General features: G+C 27.4%; 1 protein-coding gene across 1 annotated transcript; it reads left to right on the top strand.

The window, feature by feature from the left end:
- The first annotated feature begins 6,914 nt into the window (after positions 1-6,914).
- LOC124915411 (uncharacterized protein At4g14342) lies at positions 6,915-11,676 on the top strand. Its single transcript, XM_047456121.1, has 4 exons — positions 6,915-7,071; positions 7,177-7,262; positions 7,345-7,468; positions 11,453-11,676. Exons 1-4 carry the CDS (start codon positions 7,054-7,056, stop codon positions 11,498-11,500), a joined length of 276 nt encoding a protein of 91 aa, XP_047312077.1. The 5' UTR covers positions 6,915-7,053; the 3' UTR covers positions 11,501-11,676.
- Positions 11,677-13,222: the final 1,546 nt, after the last annotated feature.

The following is a 13,222-nucleotide window of genomic DNA, read 5'->3' as shown; positions in this document are numbered from 1 at the left end:
TGAGTTGACCCGCCCATAAACTTAAAACGCTTAAAAATAAAATTAAAAATGCTATAGGTATGTTTCGAAATCGCAACTTAACAACACAAGTGCAACTCTTTAACCAACTAAGCTAATAACAATTTCTATTTTAAATTCAACACTAAATTTGATGAACGCGAGATATTTTTTACTAACTAATCTATATATATATAATGATGCTTAATTTTGAAAGTTTCTGGATTGCCGGGTTGAGAGCGGTGGTTAATTTGGATATATATGTGAGAGTAAATGAATATTTGGGTCGAATTCTAGGTTGACCCGCCCATGAACTTAAAACGGTTAAAAATAAAATTAAAAATGTTATAGGTATGTTTCGAACTCACAACCTAATAAAAAAAAGTACAACTCTTTATCCAACCAGGCTAATAATACTTTATATATTAATTTAAACACCAAATTTGATAAACGCGGAACGTTATAACAACATATTATTTTTCGTGTGCGATAGTATTTTCCTTGTTTGAACAATATTTAAAACTTTTTTTTCCTTTTCCTTTTTTTAGTTTATCATTTGTGGGCATTTAGAGTACGTGGCCGACTAGGAATTGGGATTAACATCCTTCTTTCATGCATCATATTGTGATATATATCATTAATTTAATACATCAATAAACTGAATTTTATAGTTCCAATAAAGAAAAATAATAATTTTTTCAGTTAAAATTATTGATTTGGATGATATTGGGGATTTATTGATCTTGGGAGATTTATTTAATGGAGAATAAAATTTGAAAGTGCATTGTAAGGATTTATATAATTAATGGGCGGTGTGGTTGTGAAATTCTTGATTATATAGAGTGTGTATTGTAGGATTCTTCTGACATTTTGAAAAAATGTTGCATTATGATAAATTATTTGTCGTATGTGTGATAAAGAGGTGAAATTGACGACTCATTTACTTTTGCATATCAAATATGGCTAGTAAATAGATTTGTGGAGTATGACTAAGATTCACTAGGTGATACCCGAGTTTGTGGATATTTACTATGAAGTTTGAATTGAGATGACTAGTATGACATAAATACATATTTGTATTATCATCCTGATTATTTTCTAATAGACTATCGAGTCGGGGAGAAATTATAGAACTTTAATGATTGTAGTCGTCCGATACGTATCAATTATAATACTATTATTATGACACTTTTTGATATTTGTTCTGGAGAGTCGATGAAGTCGGCCCGAGAGTTATTCGTTCTTTTTGAAATATTTACGAACTCAATAACCTGTTGGGTAACGTGTTCGTATTCTTTTCTTATTTTTATTATTATTGACTTTTTTATTTTATTTTTTCATGTCATTTTATCATTTTTTTAAACGATTTTTATCATTTTTAATATAAATGAATTATTTTAAAAATTAAATATTGTTTAAGTCATGATCTTACTTATAAAAAATTAAAATGATTTTTTTAAAAGTATTTGTTAATCAAAACAATGTCTTTTATTATAGTCCAGATATTATATTCTGAATATCACAAAACCCAATTCAAAAAATGATTAATTATTTTCATATTATTTTATTTAGATGATAACTACTTAGGGGACCTTTTTTTATTTAGATATATTTAAAAAGCTTGCACATTGATCGTGGCATGGACCATATAGTATATAATTTTAACACGCCCATACACATAGCCGATATATTAGACCCTTGAAAGTGGGCTCAATCTTAATCATCTTTTGCTCTTCCATTAGACTTTATTAACACTTATTGTCCTTTTATTTTATTTTATTTTAATACAATAATTTTAAATATCTTCATAATTATTATTTTATTTTTATTATTAAAAGAAAGATTTATAACCCACGTCTGGTGAGCATGAAATGGTCCTGTTTGTTGACAATTAATTAATTAATTAATTAAATTAATTTCTCCAGGGGTGTTTTGAGTGTCTATCAGAAGCGTGCATGGACTTCACCTCAGGATATGGGCCCCCCAACTGAATCATCCACCGTCCCTTCCAGCTTGGATTAAGGGTCCCACCCATTTTCTCCTGATATTTTCTTTCGCGGAACTATCATGATCTTCAAGTGGGTTGTTGCCACGTGGCATGATGGGTTGTGCACTGTTGTTACTGTAGGGTGGAATGTGGATGATCATTGGGATGGACCACAACTTAACTTATAATAATAATAATAATAAATTGGTCCATTTTGGATATGATAGGAGTCTCCAAATTGGATGGGCTAACCATACTGGTTCCACTTATATGCCAATAAGGTCATGTTTGGTTAATCATTTAAACATGATATAAAGATCAAATATAGTTTATCAATACAACTTACTTTTATTTACAATTCATGTTGAAATTTAGGCTTCATTGAGTTTGAATAGTTTATATGGAGCATATAATTCAATTCAAATTTTTCAATTTGACTTTCGCGCAACATTTGCATCGAAATTCATTAAATTAAAAAAAAAAAATGAATTCTTACCTACCATCCGGAGGGACGAAACCAAAGTTGGAATGTACTTAAAAATATTTGAGTTTGCTTTAAAAAAAATATAGATAAAATAAAGTAAATAAACATGAGTTTTTGAGTTTTTATTTTTTAAATTAGAGAAATAGAAAACAAATAGGTGATTATATCATATTTATTTATTTATTTATTTATTTATTTATTTATTTATTTATAGGGTGGGCCGAAGCTTATCCAAGCCTTAACATATATCCGCATCTACCATCATTGATTTTTTTTTTTTTTTCATATTTCATTAATATATAGTACATCTAAAGAATTTAGTTGTTGAATAGTAAGTTTTTAAATGTTAAAATTTCTAATGAAATATTTAATCTTGTTTTTGTGGTGTTATAGATATATACTTTTTTTCCTTTTAGATAATTAAAAAGAAAATTGTATTGGTACTACTTAATCCCAATAATTTTGTTAATTTATTTAATAGAAGGTGTGATTGTATATATGAGATTAACTTTAGTAATTTTCATTTTATAAATGGATTGTATTATGGAGATTTGTAAATCTATAGCTTTGTAAGGTCATTGTCCAATTATTTTTCTTATTGCATTTTAAAATAAATATATAAATAATAATTTTATGTATATTTATTTTAAATACAATAAGGAAAACATGCTATATATATAAATTAATTGGACAACGACGTTACAAAATTAATATTGTAAAAATCTAACTAGCAGCACACAATTGAAGAAAATAACTACATTTTTTTTCTTTCTAAAATGATATGAAAGATTATATTTAATCCACGAATTAATTTATAGTCATAACTTTTTTTCATCTTTAATGTGTTATACGAGTCTTTAAAAAAAATTAATGTCCGAAAACAGTTTTTATGTAAACATACCTTCATATTTGATTTATTAATTTTATAAATAATATATAAACATAAACATTATATATTCTATCAACAAGTCAAGAATCAAATTCATGACCATGCTAACAATAAATACTATTTTATTGTTAGTTAGATCTAAATATAAATAACTATTTATATATATATATATATATATATATATATATATATATATATATATATATATATATATCGAAATTATCAGTATAATACAAACTTATAGGAAAATCCATTAATAGTGTCACCACATACATGGAATTAATTAAGTTTAGCATAATAAATGATGATTATTCATAAGAAACTCAAAGAAATCTTTTTTTTTTAATTCATATGCTTTTAATATTTATTTATTTGGATATCAAAATAATTCATTCCTAATTTGATGATTAGAAACTTAATTATAAGCAATAATAATTGAATTTGTCATTAAATTCTCACATCATGAACATTTAGTTTGTCAATAATTTTAATTTAGTTGATAGTGGTCCATTTAGAAAACCTGTAATTCAATCTTATATGATTGAAAAATGGAAAAGCAATCTTTATAGTTAAGTTGAAGGAGGGTACATTTTTATATGTAAAAATAAATATATTTGATTACTTTTATAAAATTAATATATATGTAAGGATAAAAAATAAAGTCCACACACCTTATGAAATGATAATATCTTTATAACATTAAATTAATTGAGGATCCCTCGTGGAACTGTTATAGCCACTAGAATTTTCAGGTGGAATATTTGAAATCAAGACTTTATGTGCTCACTCATTTTAAAGCAATAATATATTTTTATTTTATTTTTTAGTAGTGTTAATGATTTAGTTAGGTGACTAATTAAGTTTAAAATTCATGATAAACATGACTATTTTTTTGTAATAAGTTTAATGATTTAGGTGACTAAGTTCAAAATTCACGATAGAAATAACTTTTGTGATAGTTCTCAATTCTATGTTTCACACATATGATTCTCCAATTTATTTATATTGTTTTTATTATATATATATATATATATATATATTTTTTTTTTTTTAATTTGAGTTTTGTTTTTATAATAGTTGCACTTTCAAAATATATATATATATTTTTTTCAAATTGATTAAGATAGATTTATTTTTTTTTTATAAAAAATAACATTTGAGAAATTAATCATGTACAGTCCTATAGTATTCTTTTGGTCAATTATTTTCTTATATTTTTTTTAATTTAAAAAATTAGGACGGCACAATCTCCATTCTAACTTAAGACATTTTAAGTGAAAATCGAGTATCTGATATTTGATTTCTTAGCGAATACAATTAACACTTCGACTACCTTACAATAATTTTGTATTGATTTATCTATAGTAGAAAACCTAACCTTCATGTATAGGCTCAAGTATTTATTTTATCAATAAACCAAAGTTTGTGATCTTGTCTTTATTCATTTATTATTTATTATTCATTATTAATTGGAGGCTCTTATCCAATTTATCAATAAACCTAAGATGAATGAATAATAAACCTAACACAGATGGAAGTCAAATTGGCATATGCACATTTTCATGGTGTGTACAGAAAAGGGGACTAGTAAATCATAATTAGAAAGTGAGAATCTATTTTTCAATAATAATAATAATAATAATGGTGTAAAATTGAAGCTGCTGGCCAGCTGCCTTTTCATTTTGACTAATAAACCGACCATGGCCTAACTTTCATGCGGGGAAGAAAGCATGACAAATAGTACATCCATTTGAAATTAGATTTTTATTTTATTTTTGAAAAGTTGAAACCATTGTATTAATCCATTTCCTTTTTTAAGATCTCAGAAAAATATTTTCCTTTTTTGAAAAAATCAATATATATAAATCGTTTAAAGAGAACCACAAGATTGACATAAAAAAAATGGCATTCAATAAGTTATCGAACTTGTTAATCCTTGAGAATTCCCCGGCAGACTATACTGATTTTTTTAAACAAATTTATTATCAAACAAGAGCACAAATTTTAACAAAATTTGTTAAAAAAACATCATAATCATTCAAAACAGAGTGATACAAACATATAAATAAAACACTCGAATATCAATCATGAACATAAACCTTAACTTGGTTCCGAGAAGATAAACGTTAACTGATAATCCCAATAAGTATAAGATTCTTTCTAATTTTATTTATTATTTTTATAATTAAAAAAATTAAAAATAGTACGATTCCCATAATTTTTATATTTTTTCCTAAAGATATAACACTAGATTCAATCCAAGGTAAATATTTTGAAAATATATATATATATATAAATAAATAAATAAAGAATGAACAATAATAAAAGTATAGATCACTAGTAGAGTTTCAGTAGATCAAATTCCGGCCCAAAGAAATAAATGAACAATAATAAAAGTATACATAACTAAGAAAATCCAAACCAAACAGGCCCGTTACATTATTTTATAGGAGTACAAATCTTCCTTCACCTCAAAATGTCCTTGTTAAATTATCCTCTTATTGAATTTGTTACCTATTTAAAGTTGTATTTATTTTTTTATAAGTTCAATAATTTTTCATACTAGATCCATATTCAACAATATAGTATTTAAAAAGATTTTTTAAATTATTATTTTCTTAAAATTAATAATTATAACTTGAAAAAAATATTACTATTATTTTTTATAATTTTAATTTATAAATATTTTACTTATAAATTGTGGAGACAACTTTACTTTTAGAGATAAAATATAAAATCTCTTTTAATAGATAGATTTATTTCTCTCATCGATGGGCACACAACAACAAAAATGGCAACTTTACTAATTTTCTCTGAAATTGCCAATTATATATATATATATATATATATATATATATATATATATATATATATATATATATATATATATATATATATATAATATGCCAAAATATTAGAAAAAAAAGTATATTATATCAACAACATATCAATTATACCGAATATTTACAATATACTATACAAAAATGCAAAATAAAATAAAATATATATATATTTAAAGAAAGAAATTAATCTAAATATTATATATTATTATATATATATATATATAAATATTAATATATAAAATTAAATAAATATGTAACATTAAGTATATAAATATAAATATAAAAATTATTTATAAAACAATATATATTTGTATATAATTAGTGAGAAAAAATATTAATATAAAATTAATGTTGAAAAAGAATATATAATATGTGATAAAAAAATAGGAATTATTATTAATTTTAAAGGTAAGTGTTTTTAATGATTTATAAACAAAATTATATAAAATTAATGGTAGAAGAAAAGGTACACTAATAAATAAATAGTGATTATTAATGTTATTATATATATATATATATAAATATATAATATAAATAAATTAGATTATATATATAAATATAAAAGTTATTTATGAGATAATATATATTTTTTTATAAAACATATATATATATATATTAATATAAAATTAATGATAAAAGGAAATATATATATTGAGAGAAAAATAAAATATAAATTAATTAATAAAAATATCCAATTTTATATTTTATATTTTATATTTTACAGTTGCCAACTTGCCGTATCAGTCCGACCCTTTCCTTCAAATCCCTAATTTCCTCGGCGAATCTCAAGCGACTGCGTTCTCCCTCAGCGGCAGTCGCTCAACTTCCTCCGCCCCTTTTGTTTACTTCTACAATGTCGGGGTTGCTTAATGTAATGATCTTGCTTTCTATTTGCTACTTTACTTAGACCTTTCTATCTTGTGTTTATGTCAATATATTATGTGGGCTTGTGGTTAATTTCTTTAATTCTGTTCAGGCCAGCGATAGATTTAACATCAACTCTCAGCTTGAACATTTGCAAGCTAGATATGTAGGTACTGGGCATGCAGATTTGACCAGATTGTAAGTTTCAGAATCATTTCCAATTTGACCTAACTCATGTGAATTGTTTTCTACTGTTTTAATATGTATAATTCTTGTGTAGTGAATGGGCTGTCAACATCCAGCGTGATAGCTATGCTTCATACGTCGGGCATTATCCTATCTTGGCATATTTTGCTGTTGCAGAGAATGAATCTATTGGGAGGGAGCGTTACAACTTTATGCAGGTTAGTCAAGTTTTGTTTTTGTCATTATACCCTGTTATCATTTTGTTATTGCTTTGATCTGATTTTTATCTAGTAATGTTTTCTTTGTTGAGTTTGTGATACTTTGGTTTCACGTGGCCCACTATATCTTGAATGTATCTTGAACATAAGGTGTTCTTTTACTCATTTTTCTGAATTAACCATCAAGACAATTTAATGACACTATTAAGCATGTTCAAACTACGTTGATTTGCCTCTACCTGCTGTGTCCTAGCTCTACTCGTTACATATATTTATGTGAAGTTTGCATATATGTAGTGATAGATAAAAGTAGACAGTGGTAGGGAATTATAGGAAGATTCTATTTTCCCATTATTTGTTTGTGCTCTTATGTGAAATCCCTTTTGTTAGTTGAGCTGGAATGAGAACCTTAGCTATACTTCAGATAATTTATGATGATTACAAGAGTTTAGCATGAAAGGATATTGTAATCTCTGGTGATGATAGGTATTGATGAACACAGTACCACATCTATATCATTTTATGAGATCCTTTAGTATTTTGGGAAGAGGGAGGTTTATAGGTTGGTTTCAAAAAATTTAATAAAACGCGCCCCCTTGAAAAAAGGAATTTAAATGTCTGTAATGACATTGATTGGAATGAATGAAAATTATTATTATTGTATAAAGTAAAGTTTAGAGATTGTATTGTTAAAAAGGTGATTGAAATGACTCAAAAGATCATATAAATTCAAACCTCCTTCTCTTCTTCCACCCAAAATACCATAAATCGCCACCACACACACATACATGAAGGGCTGATCAATCTGATAAGATTGTTATACCTTACAAGAAGATGCCTCCTAGTTGGAGGTGTTTTCTTTCAAGTTTCCAACATGTATGCATTTGGGCATATCTTCTATTTTGCCTACTCTTAATCACGGATAACTGTTTGGAAGCTCATGGATATTCTCCTGTTGCGTTACTGTTTCAATAGGGTTATGAACTTCCATTGGAGCTGTGATAAATTGTTCATTATACACTTACAGCCAGGCGCCAGCTAAACAGAAGAGTCATGACTGTAAAACCTTTCTAATATGCTATATTGTCCATCTTCATCAGTTTACATCTGATCATAGGAAGCAACAATAACCAACTGATAACTTAATGCAGGCATTGACTATTAGTAATATGATGCTTAGTAGATGAGATGAACATTTTTGAGATGCATGGTTATGTACTAGTATACACTATACTAGAATATTTGTTTTCCTTAAGAAACTTACAATTTTCAGTCTTTAATTTCTGAAGCTGATCTCTTCTCTATGAATGGCGGTATCTGGGCAGGGCACAATTTAATTCCCAAATGAAATTGGGTGTTTTATGAGATTGTTTTTGATTCGTGTATGTAATTAAAGATAAAATTTCCATCAGACATAACATTATTAACTAAACCAAGATTCATAGCTAGAAAACTTTAGCCATATGTGTTTTCATTTTGTAGCATTTTGCCAAAATTTGTCTTCCAAAGACCATGACAAGTAGACACCTTACCTTGGCTTTGTTTGGTACCCCAGGTTATATTCCTTATTTCAGGGTTAATGTAACATCATTCTCTTACTAACTTTGTTTTAAAGGGAAATTTGACGAAATGATACCCATATGAGGTGAAATTTGAAAAATAACCTAAAGTTAATATTATTTGTAAAAATGATATTTTTGCTGTGAAATGGCCATATTGTTCTATTCGTCACAAGAATATGTATAGTGCGTGATGCGAATTGTATAGTGCGTGATGCGAATTGTATAGTGCGTGATGCGAATTGTATAATGGGTCACGTGAATTGTATAATGGGTCACGCGAAAAAGTAGAGTGTTAGACAGCGCACAACGCGTGTCTGCACGCTAAGCTCTAATTAAAATTTATAAGTGCGTGACGATTTTCTCCCTACCCACCTTATGAAATTTTTTTGTCTCGTCGTTCTTTCAAACCTTGTCTTGATTATTCAGGTGAGTAGGCGTTTTTTCGTCAAACCTTATTATTGTCAAGTTCTTCAAACTTTGTAACTGTCATGTTCGTCACGATTGTACATGACCTTGTCACGAATTTCTATTTATTTACGACTGTTTTAACATACTGTTGTTGCTTCTTAAAGATAACGTTAATCAAAACTATTAAACCCATGATTGAGCAGTTTTCTATTAGGGTTTCATTGAAAAACCAATTTGACAAAAATTGTCCAGAAGTTTGATGCAATGAATTTTATAGATAAGGTTCTAAAAACCCCATTCTAATATTTATTTAGAACCCCGGGCATGCTATTCTTAGAAACAATAATCCATCACATTATGTTCAAGAAAAACATCTCAAACTCGAAGTAGATGAAGTCCTAGAGATGATGTGTGCTTTGGCAAGGAGTATGCCATTGTGACAAACTTCAACTTTAGAAGATTCCCTTTGGTGGAAAACATGGGTAAAAAAGATGAAGATTGTCCACATTTGGTGGTTAAATATTTTAATAATAATAGGGTTATTAGAATTGTAGACCTTGAGTTAAATTTTCTTTAATGCTCTGATAAAGAATATGTATAGAAGTATAAGAAAAAACATGACTCAATGTTTGTAATTGTAATAGGCATATTAGTGTTAAAATATTTAATCAACAGATGTAAACATTCTTTATTTTCTTTTCGCATGTTTTTCACAACAAAATATCTTTCAAAGTTGAGGCCTGTCACCATGACATACTTCTTAATGCAAAAGCACATCTCCATTCCGTTCACTAGGAACTTCATTTCCTTCGAATTTGAACTGTTTTTCCTGACTAGAATTTGATGGATTATTGTTCCTGAGAACAGCACACCCGAGGCTCTGAATAAATATTTGAATTGGGTTTTCAGCTTTATTCATAGGATCTATTGCATCAAACTTCTTCGCAATTTTTATGAGACTGTTTTTTCATGAAATCCTATCAGGAAATTGCTCAGCCATAGAAATAATGGTTTTGGTTGACGCCATCTTAAAAAAGGAACAATAATATGTTAGAATAAGTCGTGAATAAATGAAAAATCGTGACAAGGATTAAGATCGGGACGAGGTTATATACGAGCAGTAACAATGTTTGCCGAAAAAACGTATATTTACTTGAATAATCAAGACGAGGTTTTGTTTGAAGGAACGACGAGATAAACTTTGATGGACAAATCGAATCAGCAGTGATGAGGACCAAGATTCATAGCTAGAAAACTTTAACCAGATGTGTTTTAATTTTGCCAAAATTTGTCTTCTTTTGATCATGACAAGTAGACACTTGTGGCTTTGTTTGGTACCTCATGTTATATTCCTTATTTCAGAGTTAATGGTAACATCATTCTCTTACTAACATTGTTTTAAAAACTGTAAAAACCATATTTTTACTTTTACTGTTTTATATGACATTAGTCATCTTCTTCACATTAATTCTGTCCCACTTATATATATATATATATTTGTAAATGGTACGGGTGCGAAGCCTCGAACTCATGACCTTTGAAAATATAAGTTCCGTGCTCTATCGAGCATACCCACTTTATATTACATCAGTAATTTTAAATCACTGAATATTTAGTTTGACCAGTGCCTAGTCTCAAATTTAAATTGTGTAGTTATTACTTGAAGATTTTCTATTCTTTCATTTTGTAACAATTATTTGACATTGCTTACACTGACATCAAGTAGTGGTTACGAGAGGTACATTTCCAAATCGGGTTTCTCTTTGTTTTTTTTGGGATAAACTATTTGTAGAATAATAAACTTTAGGTTTCTAATGTATCATTGGATTACATCTGATAATTATCTTTAGGCCTTGTTTGATGTGGGTTATATGAGATAAAATAACTCTTCATTCAAATCTACACTCTATTTATACCCCTAATGTCTTCTTACTTAAAACATTGTTGATTACAATAAGAAAGGATATTGTTTCTCAAAATTCTTAACATGTAACTCTGAAATGTGTTTATGCAGAAAATGCTTCTTCCTTGTGGTCCGCCTCCAGAAAGAGAAGAGGATTAGATCCAAGAATTTAGAAGATTCCTTGATGGATGTAAAACAGGTTCTTCATGTTGTTAGACAGACTTTATCACTTGCGTGCAAACTTGACATATAGTGTGCTATCTCAAACAACCCTTTAAAATACTTTTGATGTTCTTCTTCTTGATTGAAAATTTGAATTGTCTGTTTAGTTTCTTTGTCTTGGGTTGTAACTTTTACTTAGATATGTTAAATTATGATCTAGGGAAACTCCCGGGGATCTATGAGGATCTATGATTGCGTAATAAGCTGCAGTAGTTTTATTGTATATAATCATATACGAGCGTTTTACAAATAAGCTGGATTACGTGGAGCAAATAAGCATAAAATAAATTGAAGTGATTAAGTGTATCTAGTAAGTTGCAAATAAGCTGAATCAAACTAGTCGAAAACTCTCTATCTAAATTCCTATTCGTGTGAATCTAGATCTAAGATAAAGTGCTAATGAAAATTTGAATTTATGTCTCAAAACATTCATTTGAATGTTATCATTTATAGGATCAACACCTAAATAGAAAATTTTGCATAAACAATATTTCCAAATGAATTAACCCATTTAAATATATAATTACAATATTTTTAAAATTTTAAAGCATTTCTAATAAGAAGCTGCTATTAACAAAATTGAGAAAAAAACATTCCTATATCTAAAGAAAATTCTTTAAAAGATAAAAAAAAGTTTTTTTAAATTTTTCTTAAACGATTTTAACATAGGGTGTCTCGTTTTTCTTTTTTTATCACTTAAATTTGAGTTGATTTAGGATTTGGTTGAGTACAATGCCTTGTTTAGCCGAATTAAAACTTGGTTTATTTGAGTGAAGGGTAGAGGACTTATTCAATATTTGCATGGTAAGATAATTAGTCAATGAATTGTTTTGTTATTAAATTTTATGTTTGATTTATAGTTTTCTTTTCTTTGTTTGGTAGTTCAGAGTTTTCCTTCTTATGGCTTTTCCTTCTATTTTTTAAAATATTTTTAGAACACCTTTTAACTTGAAATGTTGAATGATGTAAGAATGAAAATATTAATAGTAATTATTTTCGAAAAAGGATGTTAAAAATATTGAATATGTAAGAATGAAAATACTAATAGTAATTATTTTCGAAAAAGGATGGCTATTGTTGAATGTTAATTGACATCTAAAATTAAATAACCGGTGCTAATAAAAAATTTAATGAACTGACAATTTTGCACGGATTATTCAAAATCATTGTTGTAAAAAATTCATTAATATAAATTATACTATTTAAAAAATACATTAAAGAATACTATTTTGAAGCTCAATAAAACAAATATCCTCATTCCTCATGCAAAGAGAGTGGAGGAACAGATCTGAAACTTTTTTTCTTAGTTTTCAAAATCATGAGTACTCGAAGGACTTCCATTAATCATGAATGGAATCAAGCACGATAGAAGTAAAGCGATTTTCCCATCGCAAGGGCCATAACAACTCGCAACACCGTAAGGGCCATAACTTCTATTTAGGGATGACAATAATACATGTATTCCTGATACTCGTAAGTATTTAATAGTCGAATTTAAGTATTTTAAATCAGGTTTAGGATCGGGCCGAACATGAGAGATGGGAGAAGGTACCCGATCGGATACGAGATTGGGAATAGAGAATACTTGAAACCGAAACCTGATATACGAGACATATTATTATAAAAAAATATTTTTTTAATTTAGATCTATAATGTTAT

Source organism: Impatiens glandulifera, chromosome 9 (assembly GCF_907164915.1).
Source record: "Impatiens glandulifera chromosome 9, dImpGla2.1, whole genome shotgun sequence".
NCBI lineage: Eukaryota > Viridiplantae > Streptophyta > Magnoliopsida > Ericales > Balsaminaceae > Impatiens > Impatiens glandulifera.
Note: the sequence above shows the minus strand (reverse complement) of the source record. Positions and strands in the feature narration are given on the sequence as shown.

What these genes read in the sequence shown, in the direction of transcription:
- LOC124915411 (XM_047456121.1), top strand. An exon ending in CATGCAGATTTGACCAGATT is followed by an intron (nt 7,263 to 7,344) that starts GTAAGTTTCAGA and finishes ATTCTTGTGTAG; the next exon opens with TGAATGGGCTGTCAACATCC. An exon ending in AGCGTTACAACTTTATGCAG is followed by an intron (nt 7,469 to 11,452) that starts GTTAGTCAAGTT and finishes GTGTTTATGCAG; the next exon opens with AAAATGCTTCTTCCTTGTGG.